General features: G+C 39.6%; 2 protein-coding genes across 2 annotated transcripts in view; both read right to left on the minus strand.

Moving 5' to 3' along the window:
* Positions 1–19,241, minus strand: part of LOC117989018 (cytochrome c oxidase subunit 6A, mitochondrial-like) — a 104,488-nt gene that overhangs the window by 10,832 nt on the left and 74,415 nt on the right. The gene's annotated exons all lie outside the window — the stretch shown is intronic.
* On the minus strand, positions 17,144–19,022 carry LOC117988859 (uncharacterized). The gene is made up of 3 exons (XM_069503355.1): positions 18,959–19,022; positions 18,105–18,238; positions 17,144–17,461 (listed from the first exon to the last, which is right to left on the minus strand). The coding sequence occupies exons 1-3, from the start codon at positions 19,015–19,017 to the stop codon at positions 17,229–17,231; spliced, it is 426 nt and encodes a 141-aa protein (XP_069359456.1). The 5' UTR covers positions 19,018–19,022; the 3' UTR covers positions 17,144–17,228.

Genomic DNA, 19,241 nt, shown 5'->3' on the forward strand with positions numbered 1-19,241 from the left:
TTGGAGATATACCGGCAGTTGAGATAATAATTAGTTTAAAGTGATAGTTTAGTGTGATAGTAATTTGCAGTTAACTTTGATAGTACCCGCTTTAGAAACGTATAACCCGTTTGGTTAAGAATCATTGATGACTCTTGTGTAGGGTAGACACTACCCTACACAAGAGGTAGGGTAATCAGACAATAAATTTCCCATTAGATCGAATAGCTTGCATTCTGGTGGTTTCGAGGAAACCGGGCACGAGCTGGCGATCCCTTGAGTGGGATTCGCGTAGGTAGGTATAGTGTGGCGATTGCATGCCTGGATGAATAGTGTTCGAGGCGCCGTAGCGCACGATGCTATGGCATTCGGTATGTAGACGCGCATAGAGTGGATAAGGTAGAGCTATTGTGATATTGCGAGTTAGTAAAGAGGAGTCAATAATATGATCTGGTTTAGATAGTGAGTGTCAATGCAATGATTATTTTAAGAGTGTTCATGAAGTTGAGATTGATGATTGAGCTAGTCGCCACACGAGTTTCTTGCTGGCTCTTCTCGCGGTAGGCTGTAGCATTCCGAACCAGTGGTAGATTGTCTTTAGATGATCAGATAAAGAAATGGCTAGTGATTTGATTCAGAGGTTGCAATAGCAATTGTGCCCTAATCACATGATGCGATGATGCTATGATGATGATGATGATGATGTTGAGATTAGGTTAGAGTGAGGTGAGGGGTCGCTGTGAGGGGTGGTTGGAGGCGACCTAGGTAGGGTTAGGTTAGGTTTACCTCGTTACCTTGCGTTGATAGTTTCCCTGTGCTATACGTGAGAGTTTCCATGATAATAATTGAGGATAGTCCATGTAATTTGATAACACAAGAATATCGTTGCGGCCTGGTTCATTTTAAGAAAGTAAATCCCGACTCATCCAATAGGTTGTTTAAAGTGCTGAGAACTAATTGTAAAGATCATTGATTAAAGTACCTAGTGGTTAATTACTACGTTCTGATACGTTCTGATGTCGGCTGAGGATTAATAATAATAATTATCGGTCATTCTCCTTCCTATTTCTGATGTACGTGACTAGCGCGCCTACATCAGAAGTGGGATGAGCACATGCCCACATTTTTGAAAGTTATGCCCACAGTTTTGCAAATAATGCCCACATTAGCCTGGTTTATAAAAGGATAAAGTTACGAGAAAAGATGATATTAATTTGTTTAAAGAAGAAGAAAAGTTTTCCAATTTTAATACCCACAATTAGGCTTTGTTGTAAAATTTGCAGAAAAAGATTTCGGGGTTTTATCTGAGAGTTAAAAGATCCTTAATATTTCGGATTGGACTCTCACTGCCTCTGAACGTGAAGAGTAGTAAATGGTGTGTGAAATGATGCTTTGTGTAAACCCCGTGATGCAGTGCATGTTGGTATCTATCTGGTATGGAATACTGGCAAGTGTGGTGTAGTTGATCGCAGGACTGGCCTATGCGAGTCAATGTTCTGAATCAGACTACGGTTTGACTATGACAATGTTGACTGTGGTGTAGTTGATTGAGGGACTGGCCTATGCGGGTCGATGTTCCGGATCAAACTACAGTTTGACTATGACAATGATTATGACTTTGATGGTGAACTGGGTGGCAAGTGAATAGTCTAAACTCTAACACCCTTATTAATAAAAAAATGCTTACTTCAAGCATTATCCTAAGCTACACTTGGACTAGTTACTTCCAGGACCAACGTAGTATTAACAACGTTATTAATAAATATGGAGCTACCTGGATTTAACAATGCCAGCCTTCGGGATGAAAGCGTGCACGTGTGGCTGCCCCTTTTATTGAAAAGTGAAAAGAGAGAGTCAGCGAACGAACTGAATGCTGTGTGTGACAGTGACAGACGATTTCTCTACCTGGACCTATAACTGTCGACAGTATTTTGGGTTCGACTTGACTTCACAGCGAGTTTACAGCTGATAGCTTGCACCGCCATTTTTGTTTTGCAATTTTAACCGGCTTTCCAAAAGGAGAAGGTACTCAATTCGGCGCGTTTTTGTAAACCGATTTCTCCGAGGTTTCTGACCGATTTGCATAGTTTTTTTTTTAATTAGTAGAGGAAGTTCGCGAGACGTTACCATAAAAATGTTTGGATCCAACTATTTAATCCTGACGCTGCAAGAGTGCTGCACTCATAAGCCATGGGACTTTGGAAAGTATTGGTGGCAATTACTTAATTTATTACCCAGAAAATGTTTCAGTTTCACTTCATATTATCAATGAAATAATCTGAATTGATCTTGTAGATCACTTCGTTTGTGGCAGCGTGTGAACTTACGACATTCCACACTGATGGATGAGACGCTGACGGGATGTGTCCGGTCCGCTTCAGTATGTTGTTAGTTGACGTAATGGACAGATGTGACATTGAGATCATGACTAAATGGATGACCTTTAAATTGTGAAACATCAGGGACTCTCGGTCCATGTGTGTGCTTGTGTGTTGTGGGACTTGGTTGAAGGAACACACTGCTTGCAGATGTTATGTTATAGTAAGTTCATGAGTCTATCCTGGTAAGGAAGTGTCCTTCCAGATGTTATGAGTCTATCCTGGTAAGGAAGTGTCCTTCCAGATGTTATGGAGTTTATCCTGGTGGGAGTGTCGTCCGGGCCAGACTCGTAAGAGTTGGTTGAGGGGACACACTTCTTCCAGATGGTGTGAGTTTATCCTGGTAAGAGTGTCGTCCGGGCCAGACTCGCAAGAGTTGGTTGAGGGGACACACTTCTTCCAGATGTGGAGTCTATCCTGGTAAGAGAGTGTCGTCCGGGCCAGACTCGCAAGAGTTGGTTGAGGGGACACACTTCTTCCAGATGTTGTGGAGTCTATCCTGGTAAGAGAGTGTCGTCCGGGCCAGACTCGCAAGAGTTGGTTGAGGGGACACACTTCTTCCAGATGTTGTGGAGTCTAGCCTGGCTGGAGGGATGCACTCGCTCAGTCCAGATGATGTTCGACCCTGGTTGAGGTGTATCGTTCGGGCCGCACCTGAAGAGGTCGGTTGAAGGGATGCACGCGCTTGCTCCAGATGTGTTAGATGAATGGACAGTGTCGTCCGTGCCAGATTCTTATCGGTTGCTTGAAGAGATGTGCTCGTCTTGTCCAGGTTGCACGCTTTTGTTGTGACATGCGTTGGTGACATGTTATGGTTGCGACATGCTATGGTTGCGAAGTAATTTGGTTGTGACATGCTTTGGTTGTGTTATGCATGCTTTATAATATGTAGTTTTGTGCTTGTGCTGATCGTCAGGATGGACGAGCGGATGTTCTGACGATTGGAAATTGTTTGTGCTTGATTACTTACTAGCTCCCGTGGACGGTCGCATGTCAGAATGGCCGTGTAGGCGTGTCAATGTTATAATAGGTTTTACTGTCATAGATTCCGTGAAAAGAAACGTTGCATGAAGGAAGCTTTACTCTGTGAAAAGAAGCCATCTTGGATTAGCCGGCAGAGTTGGATTTTGACAGACACGCGTAGGTTGTCAGATTCAGAATTCACTCTAGCCTTTTTATTAGAATTCAGATTAGCTTAGGTAATTCGAGATAGGTAGCTTTTAACGTGAATAATAATGATCGTGATATTTAATTCTGTGATTGTGATAATGTAGAATGTTTGTGTTAAATCGTAACCTTAAAGTAATTCTAACCTTTAATGCTATCCGGTGACTTTGTCTGCAAAGCACTATTAATAATGTTCGCGTAGTTGTTAGACGAATATGGAATATTAATTATATTGGTGAATATTAGAGTAATTCGTGAGTTAACGGTTGGCTCAGTGGATAGATTATTATAATGACATCCGTTAAGGTTATTTCTGCAAACGCTAGTAATTTAGAGTGTAATTGGAGATATACCGGCAGTTGAGATAATAATTAGTTTAAAGTGATAGTTTAGTGTGATAGTAATTTGCAGTTAACTTTGATAGTACCCGCTTTAGAAACGTATAACCCGTTTGGTTAAGAATCATTGATGACTCTTGTGTAGGGTAGACACTACCCTACACAAGAGGTAGGGTAATCAGACAATAAATTTCCCATTAGATCGAATAGCTTGCATTCTGGTGGTTTCGAGGAAACCGGGCACGAGCTGGCGATCCCTTGAGTGGGATTCGCGTAGGTAGGTATAGTGTGGCGATTGCATGCCTGGATGAATAGTGTTCGAGGCGCCGTAGCGCACGATGCTATGGCATTCGGTATGTAGACGCGCATAGAGTGGATAAGGTAGAGCTATTGTGATATTGCGAGTTAGTAAAGAGGAGTCAATAATATGATCTGGTTTAGATAGTGAGTGTCAATGCAATGATTATTTTAAGAGTGTTCATGAAGTTGAGATTGATGATTGAGCTAGTCGCCACACGAGTTTCTTGCTGGCTCTTCTCGCGGTAGGCTGTAGCATTCCGAACCAGTGGTAGATTGTCTTTAGATGATCAGATAAAGAAATGGCTAGTGATTTGATTCAGAGGTTGCAATAGCAATTGTGCCCTAATCACATGATGCGATGATGCTATGATGATGATGATGATGATGTTGAGATTAGGTTAGAGTGAGGTGAGGGGTCGCTGTGAGGGGTGGTTGGAGGCGACCTAGGTAGGGTTAGGTTAGGTTTACCTCGTTACCTTGCGTTGATAGTTTCCCTGTGCTATACGTGAGAGTTTCCATGATAATAATTGAGGATAGTCCATGTAATTTGATAACACAAGAATATCGTTGCGGCCTGGTTCATTTTAAGAAAGTAAATCCCGACTCATCCAATAGGTTGTTTAAAGTGCTGAGAACTAATTGTAAAGATCATTGATTAAAGTACCTAGTGGTTAATTACTACGTTCTGATACGTTCTGATGTCGGCTGAGGATTAATAATAATAATTATCGGTCATTCTCCTTCCTATTTCTGATGTACGTGACTAGCGCGCCTACATATTTATTCCGTACACTGTTAGTGCGATTGTTTCGGATAAAAATCTATCGGGTATGACAGTCCGTTCCGGATCCAATTCCTATTATTTTAACTGCGCTTACGGATATTGGAGCACCAGAAGGAAGTTAGTTCTGCCCGACTTCTTGTCTCTATGACGTAGAATAATTATCGCTCTTTACGTCATATCACCTGTTTAAACAGAAGCGTTACGTTTACAGAGTAATTACACGATAGGTACTTATAGGCCAGTCATTAAAGCCAAAACTCGAAAGTAATTAGTAACTTGATGAAATTGTAGGGGGTTTTTTAAGAAGGTGAAATAACTTACCGTGTGATTTTGCAGCGTTCTGGGGTGTACGGAACGGGTTGAAAAGGGGTGAAACGGGTCTTTTGTTAATAACATTGCCAAAAAATTAGTAACATACAGTAGTAGTAGTAGTATTATACGATGCCCGGAATATCCAAGCTATGACTTTAGGCCATATAACTCATGTATGTTTGATTACACAGACCGAGTGAGATAAAATCTTGTAAATATACAGCGCTCTGGCGAACTTTGCCCATAACTCATACTGTATCGTACCTGCGCTGCGTGAAAAAGTTCGTGTACCTACGTTTTTGATCAAATTAAATTGTATAGCTATTTTTAGCATAGAAACTCCAGCTTTTATGTTCAGGTGAATTCAGAGCAAAAAAGGATTTTGTACGCCGGAGCAACTAGATGCAACAATGCAGCATGCTCCAATTATCCATACTTCCATACTAATATTATAAATGCGAAAGTGTGTCTGTCTGTCTGTCTGTCTGCTAACTTTTCACGGGCCATCCGTTCAACCGATTTTCACGAAATTTGGTACAGAGATATCTTGCATCCTACGGAAGGCTACTTTTTATCCCGGAAAATTAAAGAGTTCCCACGGGAATTTTGAAAACCTAATTCCACGCGGACGAAGTCGCGGGCATACGGCTAGTATAAGTATATAAAAACGACAATTATCGGAATATTATTGGAAATAGATGCAAGGACCTTGTGATGTTCAATTGCAATTCCAATTTCCATTCAGACTAGAGAAGTCATCAGGTTGTCTACAATCTACATGTCCGTGTGAAATGTTACCTAAGTATTGAAAAATTGCAAAACCAATTCCTCCTGAAAAGCATCTGAAGTTTTAACTCTATAACTTTGCAATAAGGTTCATAATACTTATATATACTATAACTTATATATATATTATACTTCATAATAAGTATCCTAGTAAACATTTTCTCGAGTATCAGTGTGTTCATCCAATATTGACGGCAACGCAATCGGAACTGTTTTCTGAGAGAGTGTTCTTGAGAGTGAAACGAGGACTTGCCTTATGAGAATAAAGTCATTATTCATCCTAGCATTACGAAATACCTCTCTTTTTTACTTCATTTTTATTCAGATACAAATTAGCTCGTCGTCTGTATTTAAACTGCCCCTATTTTGTTTATTTTTTTTAATGTAAAAAACGCGTGGATTAATTTTTGTAAAAATCCCGTGAGAAAGCAAATAAACCTTTAATGGAATAAAAATATATGTCAAATGAGCTTGATGGCTTTTATTTAGCGATGATCTCTGACGGCCGAGTTACCGAATAACCCCACAGGTAATAAGTACACAGGTAGTAAGTAACAGGTAAGTTAAGTAATTAATGTGAGGATGGGTAGTTATTTATTCGCTGGATTAAAACTCTATACGTTGACTTGAAATCCGAAGTGAAATAGGCCTTTAGTAAGTTGGCGAGTCCCTAGAGGCGTAACATATATAATAATATGATTAGGTATATCAATTTAAACTCCCGTTGGATGACTTCGAGAAATACGCTCATAGGTCATTAACTATGAACTAGCTACACCGAGGAGTAAATAGGCCAATCTCAGCCCCAAGTTGGCATTAAATAATTGTTTGAAATGCCACAAAAACATCCAATGTTCTTTCACTCTTCTACTAAGGCCTTTCTACTACATCAATTTTATTTTTAGTTATTTACTGATCCCCCGGCTTCGCTCCCGCGGCCGAATTTGAGAAATTCCAACGGGATATCTAAGACTCATAAGAAAGCACTCAGCGGGCGATGGAGAGAGCTATATGCCGGGAGTTTCTCTACGTGATCAAATCAGAAATGAGGAGATCCGTAGGAGAACTAGAGAAACTGACATAGCACAACGGGTTGCGAAGCTGAAGTGGCAATGGGCAGGGCACATAGTTCGTACAACCGATAGACGTTGTGGTCCCAAGGTGCTGAAATGGCGACCTCGCACCAGAAGACGCAGCATTGGAAGACCCCCCACTAGGTAGACGGACGACATCAGACGAGTCGCAGAGAGCCGTTGGATTCAGGCGGCGCAAGACCGTGGCGTGTGGAAGTCTTAACAGTCCAGCAGTGGACATCTATTGGTTGATGATGATGATGATCTAAAACTCCGTCTACGCGAACAAACGTGGGAAAAAGCGAGTAATGTATAAAATAATAACTTTTTAAAAAGTGGAAATAGCTCACGATCTCACGACTACACGATCTCCAGAAATCGCGAATTCACGACTTCACAAGCTCACGACAATACAATTCACGAGCTCGACCTTTAACCCCCTGATTCCCTGATCCCTCAACCCCAAATATCACATGACCTTCCGATCCCCTGACCCCCGACAGTTCGATGGCCTCACAATTCCACGATCTCCCAACCCCTGATCTCCCAAACTGACTGCAGCTATGTGACTAAGAAGACAAGACCAAGTTAAGACGAAGATAAGACGATGACAAGACAAGACGAAAACAAGAATAATCAAAAGACGGAGGGGGAGGGAGAAGCGAAGGCGGAGACCGATAGTACTGAGTCTATTATTAGGGACCCATACTAATACAGTATTATGTACGTATTAAATAGTTTGATACTGAGCATCTTTCTAGTAGCAGTTGAATCCGATTTTAATATTTTAAGCATATAAGTAATATTTCTTAAAGTACTGGAAATTAATCATCCCAATGATGATGATAAGAAACATCGCAATCTAATTTCCATCTTACTGGTTTCGCCCGTAATATAAACAAAACAGAGTATGGAAAATACTTGTAGGTAGTCATTGTTTATGCAGCAGACGGTGGCAAAGTGAGATAACAAAGTATTGAATGTTAAACCTCGATAACTAAATTTTCAATCTTATAAACTGACTTGTTCTCTCGCTTCACAAATTGACGACGACGGTAAATTGTCCGGGAATACTAAATAATTTTAGCATATCTGTTTTATCAATTGGCACGAGTTTAGCAAAGCATTTTCTATCCACAATTTGTTTTTATCAAGTGCACGGTAGTATATATAATATATATGATTTAGCTGGTTACCTATATCTAATGATAGAAGATGATCTTAAAATTATCATCATTAGGTATCATAATATTATTATCTACCCGTGGACGTTAACTAGCTGTTTGACTAAAGCCTTATGCAATGAATACCACCACAGCCAGTCCTTCCTGATGCCTTCCTGAGCCTTCCTCGACCAAAGAAGACATCGATGAAAAAAGGTATAAAAGATGAACTTTTATTTACCAGCTGACTAGATCCACTTATAGTGCTTAGTGTAAGGTCTACTTGCGGACTCTTTTGCTATACATACTTAGGTGCTATATAGATGTGCTAAGACCTAAGACTACTTAATAAAGAAAGAAGAGGCTAGTGTATAGACTTTATAGACTCATAGATTAGGCCATGATTAGGCTAATAGAGATTAGTGGTTATACATACCTACTCTTTGATATTAGTGATGTCAGTCAGCCATGGTGCAGCCATGTCAAGGATTCTGTGCAAGGTTGACATAAGGTTGATTAAAAAAGTTGTCACCTGGTAAAATAAGGGGAAAATACGCTTATTGAGTAAATATAGAAATGTTCAACAATGAAGCAAAAAGTAATACCGTAGCAAATATCTATTAACTATCATGAAATAAACTATGTGGTAAGTAAATAGGAGACTGTTCTTTATTTACTAGCTTGTTTCTGCACCCTGCATGTCTTTAATTTGTAACGCAGCTCGACGGTAACTGCATGGCTGCACGGGTAACTCTAGGAAACTATGATAATATGAAAATATTATATAGATGGCTATAAGCGATCGTTCGATAGTAAAATATCTGGACACACGATTTTATTTGCTTTTTTGTCCTTGATACAATGCACCGAAAAGTCTTAAGATTTTCTACTTCGAGCGTTTTTGTAAAGTGCAAAGTCAGAAGCTCAGGACGGAGGTCCTGAATGAACCTATGAGGCCAAGTGGAAAGGGAAAATAGGGGAAACGAGGTCATCTCACAGCTTAGTGAAATGATTTCTCACCCTCTGAAGAGAGCCTGTTTTTTAATATCGAGTCCAGGTCCTTCCTATTAAGCTATCCCATGCCAGTACTTATCACATATTTTTACACATTGCATTGTACGTAGTTAGTAGTAAATTATTGCCAGTTAAACAATAAAACAAAACCACCCAGCTTTTGCAAAAGGGTTTATTAAGTATTTAAGTAAATTATTATTATGGCTGACTTTGTGCTTATTCAGTATTTTAAGCAAAATGCGAGCAAAGGAGTTTTTTCCTTTGCATAAAATTTCAGAAACCAACCCTATTCAAACATATTCCACGCATTGTAAATTCATAAGCTTGCAAGTTAGGACAAAATTCGAGATTCAATGTAGACCGTGTCATGAAACATGGAGACGGCAATTTGCATTTAAAAACATAATATGAGTATTTTGTATTCATATTCTACCGATTTACTCATGCAAATTAGTCCTAAATATTAAAATTGAAACATTTATTCCTGTGTTTCGTTTATCTTCTGTAGTCTCTCCTTTAGTTTTTTTAGTTTAGTTTGAATTTTTTTAATCCGTTAACGTTAATTATCATCATCATCATCATGATCAACCAATCGCTGGTCCACTAGCGACTGGGTCTCCTCTCAGAATGAGAAGGGTTTAGGCCATAGTCTCACACGCTGACCCACTGCAGATTGGCAGACTTCATACACCTTTGAGAACGTTATGGAGAACTCTCAGGCATGCCGTAATGCAAGTTCCCTCATGATGTTTTCCTTCACCGTTAAAGCAATTTTAATATTTAATTGCTTAAAACGCACTACCTAACTTCGAAAAGTTAGAAATGCATACCCGGGATCGAAGCCCCAACCTCCCAAATAGAAGGCTACTAATCGTGATTTATTTATTGAAGCAACGGGTACCGCAATTTCGTCCTCTTTGTTCCTGTTTCCCTAATAATAATCATATTATTATAATTTACTAGCTGATGCCCACGACTTCGTCCGCGTGGATTTACGTTTTTCAAAATCCCGTGGGAACTTTTTGATTTTCCGGGATAAAAAGTAGCCTATAATCTATCTCCATTCTAAATTTCAGCCAAATCCGTCCGGTAGTTTTTGCGTGATTGAGTAACAAAAATCCAAACATCACAAACATCCCAACATCCACATTTATAATATTAGTAGGATAACTTCACATTACATTAAACAGTTTTCGGAACATTGTGATTGGAAGTGGCAGTGGCGGTTGTTGCTGCATTCCTCTCCCGAATCCCTGCTCTTGCTGCTCGCGGTGCTGCTTCGATCTGTGCTGCAAGCTACTTTGCTGTGCTGTCATTCTAGGAATCATAGCAGTTTGCCTATTTTTATTGGCTGAGGCGCTTTGTAAGTACAATAGTATATCCTGTCTCACTTTCTCTATGAATCGTATTTGAAAATAGAAATAGATGGTTTTTTTAACTTATAAATAAACTTTAAAATACCTTCGAATCGTCAAGCGAATCTCTCACTAGTTCCTCCTACCGAAAAAATCAGCAAGAAATTTGGCAGTTTGAGGATGCATTTCCATTGAAGCGGAGCAGGGCGGAGTGAAGCTTAGTTGAGCTAAGCAGACTAGAGCTGCATTGAGCCGTGTTCCGCTCAGTCAAATTTGTCTACCGTACCCGTCGCGCTGCACCGTACAGCTACTCTCTGCTTCGTGCCCTCCACTCGGCACCATAGCCTGCTCGACTTCGTTCTATCCAGCTCCACGTCAGTGGAAACGCAAGCTTAGGTACCTACTTACCACGTTCTTATCACGGTACCGTGTTATAAATAATGGCCGGTCACGACTATCTACTCATGTGGCCAGGTGCTCAGTTAGCGATTCCGAGAGAGTTGCTGATTCAAATTCCGGAGGTTGTTCTGCAATTTCTGATATAACTTTATAGGTATTTCCTTCAAGTTAATATCTTAATCATAAATGTTATACGTTCATGATAACACCGTAAAAAGAGTTTTATTTTTCAGGTGGATTGTAAAGATTTAGAAGTACGAGTTAAGAATTTGACACAGGTAAATTCCGGCAGAATAATATAGTTCATCATCATTATCGTCAACCGATAGACTTCCACTGCTGGGCATGCGCCAGTCTTGCGCCGCCTGTATCCAGCGGCTCCCTGCGACTCGTTTTATAACGTCTGTCCATTTAGCTATGTATCTATGTCACTGACCTTTACTAATCACTACCCCTATTATAAATGCAAAAGTGTGTTTGTTTGTTGATTTGTCCTTCAATCACGTCGCAACGGAGCAACAGTGCCACGTGATATTTTGCATGGGTGTAGTTTAATACCTGGAGAGTGACATAGGCTACTTTTTATCTTGGTAAAACAAAGAGTTCCCAAGGGATTTTTAAAAACCTTAATCCACGCGTTTTGACTATAGTTAATACCTACCTATTACGTAGGTAATACCTGTAGGTAATAAAGCTCATGTCGCATAGTATGAAGATTTGGGAAAAAGTGATAGAAAGGAGACTGAGAGAGGAGACAGAGGTCACACAAAACCAGTTCGGGTTTATGCCCGGTCGAGGTACCACAGATGCAACATTCGCACTCCGTCAACTCTGCGAGAAATACAGGGGTGCACGTAGAAACCTGCACATGGTATTTATCGACCTGGAGAAGGCATATGATAGAGTTCCTCGTGATGTTTTGTGGTGGGCTATGAAAGTAAAGAGAGTGCCTGGGAAGTACGTGAGGCTTGTGAAAGCGATGTATAGACGAGCGAGCACAAGGGTCCGGTCAGAAGCTGGAGTTACAGACAGGTTCAATGTGGAAGTAGGTTTGCATCAGGGATCGGCTTTAAGTCCTTACTTGTTTGTCCTGATAATGGATGCTCTGACGTCAAACATACAGGAACAGGCACCCTGGTGCATGCTGTTTGCCGATGACATTGTGCTTGTCGGAGAAGATGCGACCGAAGTCCAGAACAGACTATGTAACTGGCAAGAGAAATTGGAAAGTGTTGGCCTAAGGATCAGCCGAACTAAGACAGAACATATGTTCTGTGACTTCGGTGGCCCCTCCAGTTTCTCTGAAATTGCTCTAGATGGCATAAACTTACCTGTTTGTTCCAATTTCCGGTACCTCGGTTCGCTCTTCCAAAACGACGGTAATATTGACCGAGACGTGAACAATAGAATGAATGCGGGATGGATGAAATGGCGACAGGTCTCAGGTGTTACATGCGACCCGCAAATGCCCCTTAAACTTAAGGGGAAAATCTATAAAACAGTCGTTAGACCTGTCACATTGTATGGTTCAGAATGTTGGGCGGTGAAAGGGATGGATGAAAGGCGAGTACATGCGACTGAAATGCGAATGTTGAGATGGATGTGTGGTGTGACAAGGATGGATAAGATAAGAAATGAATATATAAGGGGTAGTTTGAAAGTAGCGCCAGTGGTAGAAAAGATCAGGGGTAATAGGCTGGCATGGTATGGGCATATAATGCGGAGGGAAGAAAGCCATGTCACTAGAAGAATGTTAAGTATGCATGTGGAAGGAAAAAAGAGGAGAGGACGACCAAAGAAAAGGTGGATGGATTGCGTGAAAGAGGATATGCGTGAAAAAGAAGTGGATGATACGTTGACGAATGACAGGAATGAGTGGAAGAAGAAGACATGTTGTGCCGACCCCACGTAGCGTGGGATAAGGTAAGGAAGAAGAAGACGTAGGTAATACCTGACTACTACCAGCTACTCACCAGCTACCAGCTAAAGATACTTTTGTCATAAAACTCATAGACAATTAATGAGGGTGTATTTTATCTTAGATTAAAGGAACCTATTTTATGCTCTGTTGTCATCATGATAGATAATGCCAACTTTATGACAGCAAATGGCAAAATTCGTCGCTCAACCGGCACATGCATTTATGACACAAAATTCACGAAAATGATTATTTCGTGGAAAAGTTATGTGGTATGTTCACGATTTCATCTTATTGGTATACCTACATAGTGCAATACTTCCCTTGCAGTAGGTATGAGGCCTAGCTTAATTTCAAGGGGAGTGGGCCATTTTCATTTTTCAGAGTGTGGTCATTATTTACCTCATGTGGTTATCACTAAGCAAAAAATTCTCCAAGATCAAAATGAGCTGAAAATCTAAAGAATTTGGGGATCGCCGCCCTAATGATGCCACCAGGACAAAAATTCGCTAAGACCAATGACATTCTAATAAGCATGTCATGCTTATTAGAATGTCATTGGCTAAGACCATCGACGCGACGATAGAGCTATCTCTGAGGCTGAAAATCAGAATGTCCATTACACTTTGTAGGCTATAAGATTTTTCAGAAAATATATTGTCCACAGCTGGCATAATATTTTTATCAGCAACGAAGCTTTGAATGTCGCAGCTCAGACAACAATATGCTTCGTATTGGTCATCATAGGACTACTGGTTCTACTGTTTCTGTTTGCCGCCGAAGTGATATGTATGTATTAGGGCAAAAAAGTTGTTGTGTTTTTAATATATATTTATTTATTTAGAAATCTTGGGTTCTCTATTGAATGTGTGAGCATCAATTTGATTTAAGGGGAAATAGGGGCAGTCCTGAAATCCTAGTTAAAATTTAACAGCGCTGAGTCTTTTTTCAATATTCTTCATTATTAGGTAGATACTTGATTAAAATTTTCGTCGCGTGTTTGGTGAAAATGATTGAGTCACTTTTTAAGTCGAAAATCTTTTGATTGATTTTTTCACCGAACACGATGTTTATTGGTTATTTATTTCTTACGATTGTTTTACAAATCTTGCTAGAAGCGGAAATTTTGAAAATGTAGAGCTGAGACATTTTTGTGGCCTTCCCTTCAAAAAATCATCCTCGCCCATCTTTGTGGCAGCTAGATTTTTTATTTGCTCTACATACTCAGAATACAGTATTTGTTCAAAACTGAGTGTACATTATATATTTTGTATCTTTCCTCTTACTTACTAACTTTATGAGCCTTGTCTTGGCCGTTGTTCTGGTTAAATAATGTACGTTTTTTTTTAAATCGTAAAGTAGTGACAACAGTACTTTACTATCATTACAATCTAGCCTATAGAGAGGCTAATAAGTAATAATATTATATTAACCTAAACTTATACACGTACTTATACCTAAGAATCGGTCCATTGACTTATCTTAGTCTATAGTTAACATACTTTATTGGAAGACACTTTGTTCTTGTGTTCTTTATATTGCACTAGCACTATGCAAATAATGGATGTAACAATGATATTACTTAAAGTCGGTCGGCTTCCTAGTCGGGGGATCCGGGATTCATTCCCGGGCCTCTTTCAGAGCTATGTTCATTTTAAACAATTACGTACTACTTGCTCTAAAGGGTGAAGGAAAACGTCATCCTGAGCGTTTCATGCATGCCTGAGAGTTCACCATAATGTTCTCAAAGGTTTGTGAAGTCTATTAATCCGAACTTGGCTCGTGTAGGTAGGTATGGCCAAACGGGCCAAACCTTTCTAATTCTGAGAGTATTTAGGAAATATCATTTTTTTCTATTACAGAATGTCAAAGACTGTCTACGTGAGAAAAACATTTGTCGAAACCTTTTTCAAGCTACAAATTATGGCGAACAAGATAAAAAGTAACGATTTTTGGCCAAAATCTTTCGAAAGGGGAGGATGGGAAGGTGTTGTATATTGTCGCGTTATGTTTCATTACATAACACTGCAATGTTTAATAATAAATCATATTTTACAACAGAGTTCTCAAAGTTTTTTTTATTTAAAACCTGTTTGTTCATATCTTTTATGATCTTCAATCAGTATAGGTGTGAGTATACTGTATAAGGCCATTATCTCACTTGGACACCATGCCAGTGCCACCGGTCGCAACACCGTTATGTCTTGAACTGCCAAACGAGAAATACCAGAACAGGCACCAAGGTGATAACAAGCACACTGAAGGAGGCGTGCAGAAGAAGACAAGAGAGAATAAGAAGGCATTATGCTCACCTTCTCCCGCCTTAGGAAATAGGTGAAAACCTGTGCCGGTTCAACTTTGAAACGTTTCAGTCGCATCCGATACTCGGGATCCTGAGACGCCGCATTCTTGACAAGCGGACTGCGCCGCTAGGGTTTTTTTCTGCCAGTGAGTCCCACATACCCGCTTTTGTGCAGGATTCAGAAGTGTATTTTCCCCAGTAAAAAAAAGGGGGAGAGCATCCACCTCACATCAACAGGGTACACGTGCGAATGACATCGTCACGCACGACCAGTGACCAGTGTGCGGGAGAGGCGTCAAACGCAACTGGTGGTCGAGTAAATGATACGCCAAATATCTCTACTAGCTTATTGGTAGCCCAGCTGGTTGCGCTGCCACTGGTGTCTTAATGAGATAGGGCCCTAAACTGATAGAGCACTATTTGAAGCGCAACGCACACCTGTCTGATGGAATGAAGCCGAAGCCGCAGCACTCCGTAAGTAGGTGTCAACGAAGGCCCCACACTTGACCTATAGAATATAGTCCATAGCTAGTAGAAATCCTACTTTCTGGTTTTTGGTTCATGGGTTCTTCAGTTAAAACCATAGATTAATAGTTATGACAAGGTTATGACCTGTGGTTATGACCTAGGCAATTTCATCGTCATAAATGTCATGATACCCGCTTCAACAAGAGTTTTAATAAATAAAGCAACAAAGAAATAGGTAATAATGGTGAAAGGAATGCAATATAATGTCTAACAAAAGCGCACGAAGCACCCGCTCCGCGTGCAATTTTGATATGATGTGGTAAAATATTCCATTACTTTAATAATACAAGAATAATACCTAATAATTCTTCTTCTCCATCCTAGTATAAGGTTCCCCATAAATGTAAAACCTCAATTTTTCATGCAGACTCGTAATATTACTAAGCGCTGATTGCAAATTGCGCCAAATTCTTTGAAGAGTGTTTAACAATCCATACCAGGCCAACCAGCATTGGCCGAACGTGGCAAATATATGCCAAATAGCACCAAATAGGTTCGCCAAATTCATTTGCCGATCGAGTGGGTCAACGCATACAAAGGGCCTTACAGGGCCCATGGTGTTCATCAAGTATACAACTAACTAAAATCTGCAATATCTAAATGGCTCAGGTCTAATAGGAAACAAAAAGGCCTTTAGACCTCTATAGTGGGTCACCCATCAAGTAAAAAATTTGTATCAATATTGCTTAACCAGCGCAATCGGCTGATATGCGCTGACACAACAGCTACGCCACACGTCCTCAAGTATTCGTACAACTTAAAAGTTGAATTTTGTGCCTGTTTTCCGCTAAAATTGCCTTCTGAGAGAGATTAAGATATTATAAGAGCTACACGATAGAAAGAGAGGCGTTTATTAAATTTTAGAGCGCAGAAATGTGCGAACTGAACTGCACTTTATTGCATCGTAACAAGAGTTGCTATAAGTATTCTGTGCCACGCCTGTTCCACCTCTTGCGCCTCCAATGTCCCTGTGCGATCTCACAAGCTTCTTTCTTTCAGTATGTGCCCAGTTTGTGTATGTAAATCATGTTGTTTCATAATATTACCTTTAATGGTAGCGGCTGCTGTTGGGATGTATATCTTCCAAGACGATGTGATCCCTGCTCTCAACGAAGCGATCAGATATATAAAAAATATTTTTTCTTAACTGTAATTTGTGATTAAGCCGAGAATAATAAAGTTCAAAGTTCAAATATATTCAAGATGCTTACAATTTTATGAAAGTTTCTTGAATATTATATTCGTATATTTATTGAAATAGTATCTAATACTAATCTTCTTACTTATATTTACACCAATATTATAAAACGCCAAAGTGTGTCGGTGTGTCTGTCTGTCTGCTAGCATCCGTTTAGACTTTGAATTATCGCGTACCTACTATAGGTATTCATAGTTCAAAGTTCGCACATCGCACTGCTAGCATGCGTTTACATTAAACTATCAAGTGCATAGTGTAATTCCGTTTTCTTTCTTTTATCTTCTGTATTAGTAGAGAGAAGTCGATCCCGGCGAACAATGGCACGTCCATCGTAGGAGCGATCTTGATTGAAAATGGAGTTATAGTATCCTGATGCGTCGGATGTGTCACAATCAAATCCGATTTACCCGTCGTTGAGAGTGTGTTCACACTCTCTGGTTTCAATGTTGTAGAAAGATTTCTATTATCTGCAAAACAATTGCCTTTATTACGATATAATATTATACCTACGCAAAATATTTTTATAACTATATCGTTAACAGGAACGTTTCCAAGTTTATAAATAGTATTTTTGTCCTAATTCTATACCTACCTTTATTATTATTACGTGTTAGACACGATTAATATTCTTTCTGAGAAATCCATACTAAATACTAAATATAAATGCGAAAGTGTGTTTTCGACTTAAATAATATCCTGAACCGGCTTAACGTTGAAGCCAGGGTTAGACTATCAATATTATCAGGCGATTCGCAATATCGCGATCCTACCTATATCGAGGAAATATTGATGGTATTGACAGAATCAAACAATCTAATCGCAATCTTAGAATAAATAATAGTACTCTAGGTATAGACTGTACCTAGACTACATATTACATATACATTTATTTATTTTACATCTAATTGGAACGGCGCGGCCGTGCCACTTACACTAACTAAATGATCAGATAAATTAAGTACCTTGACTTAACATTGAAAAGCCTGTTAATAAAAGATTTAAAAAAAAACTTTACCTTACTAGTGCCGATACGACTTAGGTAAACATAAGCATGAGCTCGCCCTCATGATATGCAAGAACTATACCGAACAATACAAGTACACTACGTACCATCTTTATATCTGCCAGTTTCCAAGTCAACGAAGCAATAGTTGTAGCCGAGTCCTACGCCGAGGGCCAGCATTATGAGCAGTGTGGCGACTATGCACGTGACCACCGACGTCGCAGCGCAACATGATGCCAACCTGTACAAACATCATTAATGGTTAAGGCTTCAAGCACCCCACCTATTTGGTATAGTCCGTTGCCTTGGTAAGTATGCAGATAAACAAATCGCAGAAGCCTTATCGGAATAAACGCGTAAGTGACGCGATTTGCCTGCGCCGCGCTTAGACCACTTTAGACGTTTTAGAGTTGGAGCATAGCTGCTCGAGTTAGCTTTTTCGTTCGCATCATGATTTCATTGCCAGTTCGTATTAACAAGGTCGTGTATAGCACTCTTTACTCATGTGGCGTATAGTGCACCTCCTATCTATACCCATTTCAAGGAGAAGCAACTTAGCTTGAAAGTAAAAAAACTAGTAGGTGTAGATTACTGGACACTAGAGATTTTGGACCTCCGAAAGTTTGCAGGTTTTTTTTATAAGCCAACAAGTCGATCTCCATAAAATTTGCCTTGACTCTGTATTTAAATCAGATGATCTAACCATACCTTTCTATACTAATATTATAAAGAGGTAATGTCGTTAAGTTTGTTTGTCCCCTACAAACAAACTTAACGACATTACCTCTTAACGACGTAATCTCTGGAACTACTGAACCGATTTTGAAAATTCTTTCACCAATCGAAAGCTACATTATTCCTGAGTGACATAGGCTATATTATATATACACGCGGGCGAAGCCGCGGGGATCAGCTAGTATATTATAAATTAACTTAACCACTTACTCACTCTGCCACTTACCTTTCGCATATGTAAATTATATTGCCCATGCAATATGTGCATTTGCTGCAATTACACATATTATTTCAAATGAAAATAAGAAACATGTAGGAAGTATAAAAATTGTATAAAAATCTGTAAAAAATTGTGTAAATAATTAACAAACAATAATATTGTCAAAATTGTGACAAAAGCTTCAAAACCATGAATAATTTTATTTTATACCGTAGTTTTATACACTATACAATCGAAACGTATAATGAATCGACAGCTATCGATAGAATTGAGTGCATTTGTCGATAAA

This window comes from Maniola hyperantus, chromosome 15 (assembly GCF_902806685.2).
Source record: "Maniola hyperantus chromosome 15, iAphHyp1.2, whole genome shotgun sequence".
Classification (NCBI taxonomy): Eukaryota; Metazoa; Arthropoda; class Insecta; order Lepidoptera; family Nymphalidae; genus Maniola; species Maniola hyperantus.

Excerpts from the sequence above, each read along its gene's own strand:
- LOC117988859 (XM_069503355.1), bottom strand. The coding sequence starts at position 19,017 with ATGTGTAATTGCAGCAAATGCACATATTGCATGGGCAATATAATTTAC. Across the intron at positions 18,239-18,958 it reads ATAATTTACATATGCGAAAG|GTTGGCATCATGTTGCGCTG; the intron begins GTAAGTGGCAGA and ends ATGTTTGTACAG. Across the intron at positions 17,462-18,104 it reads AACTGGCAGATATAAAGATG|ATAATAGAAATCTTTCTACA; the intron begins GTACGTAGTGTA and ends ATTGTTTTGCAG.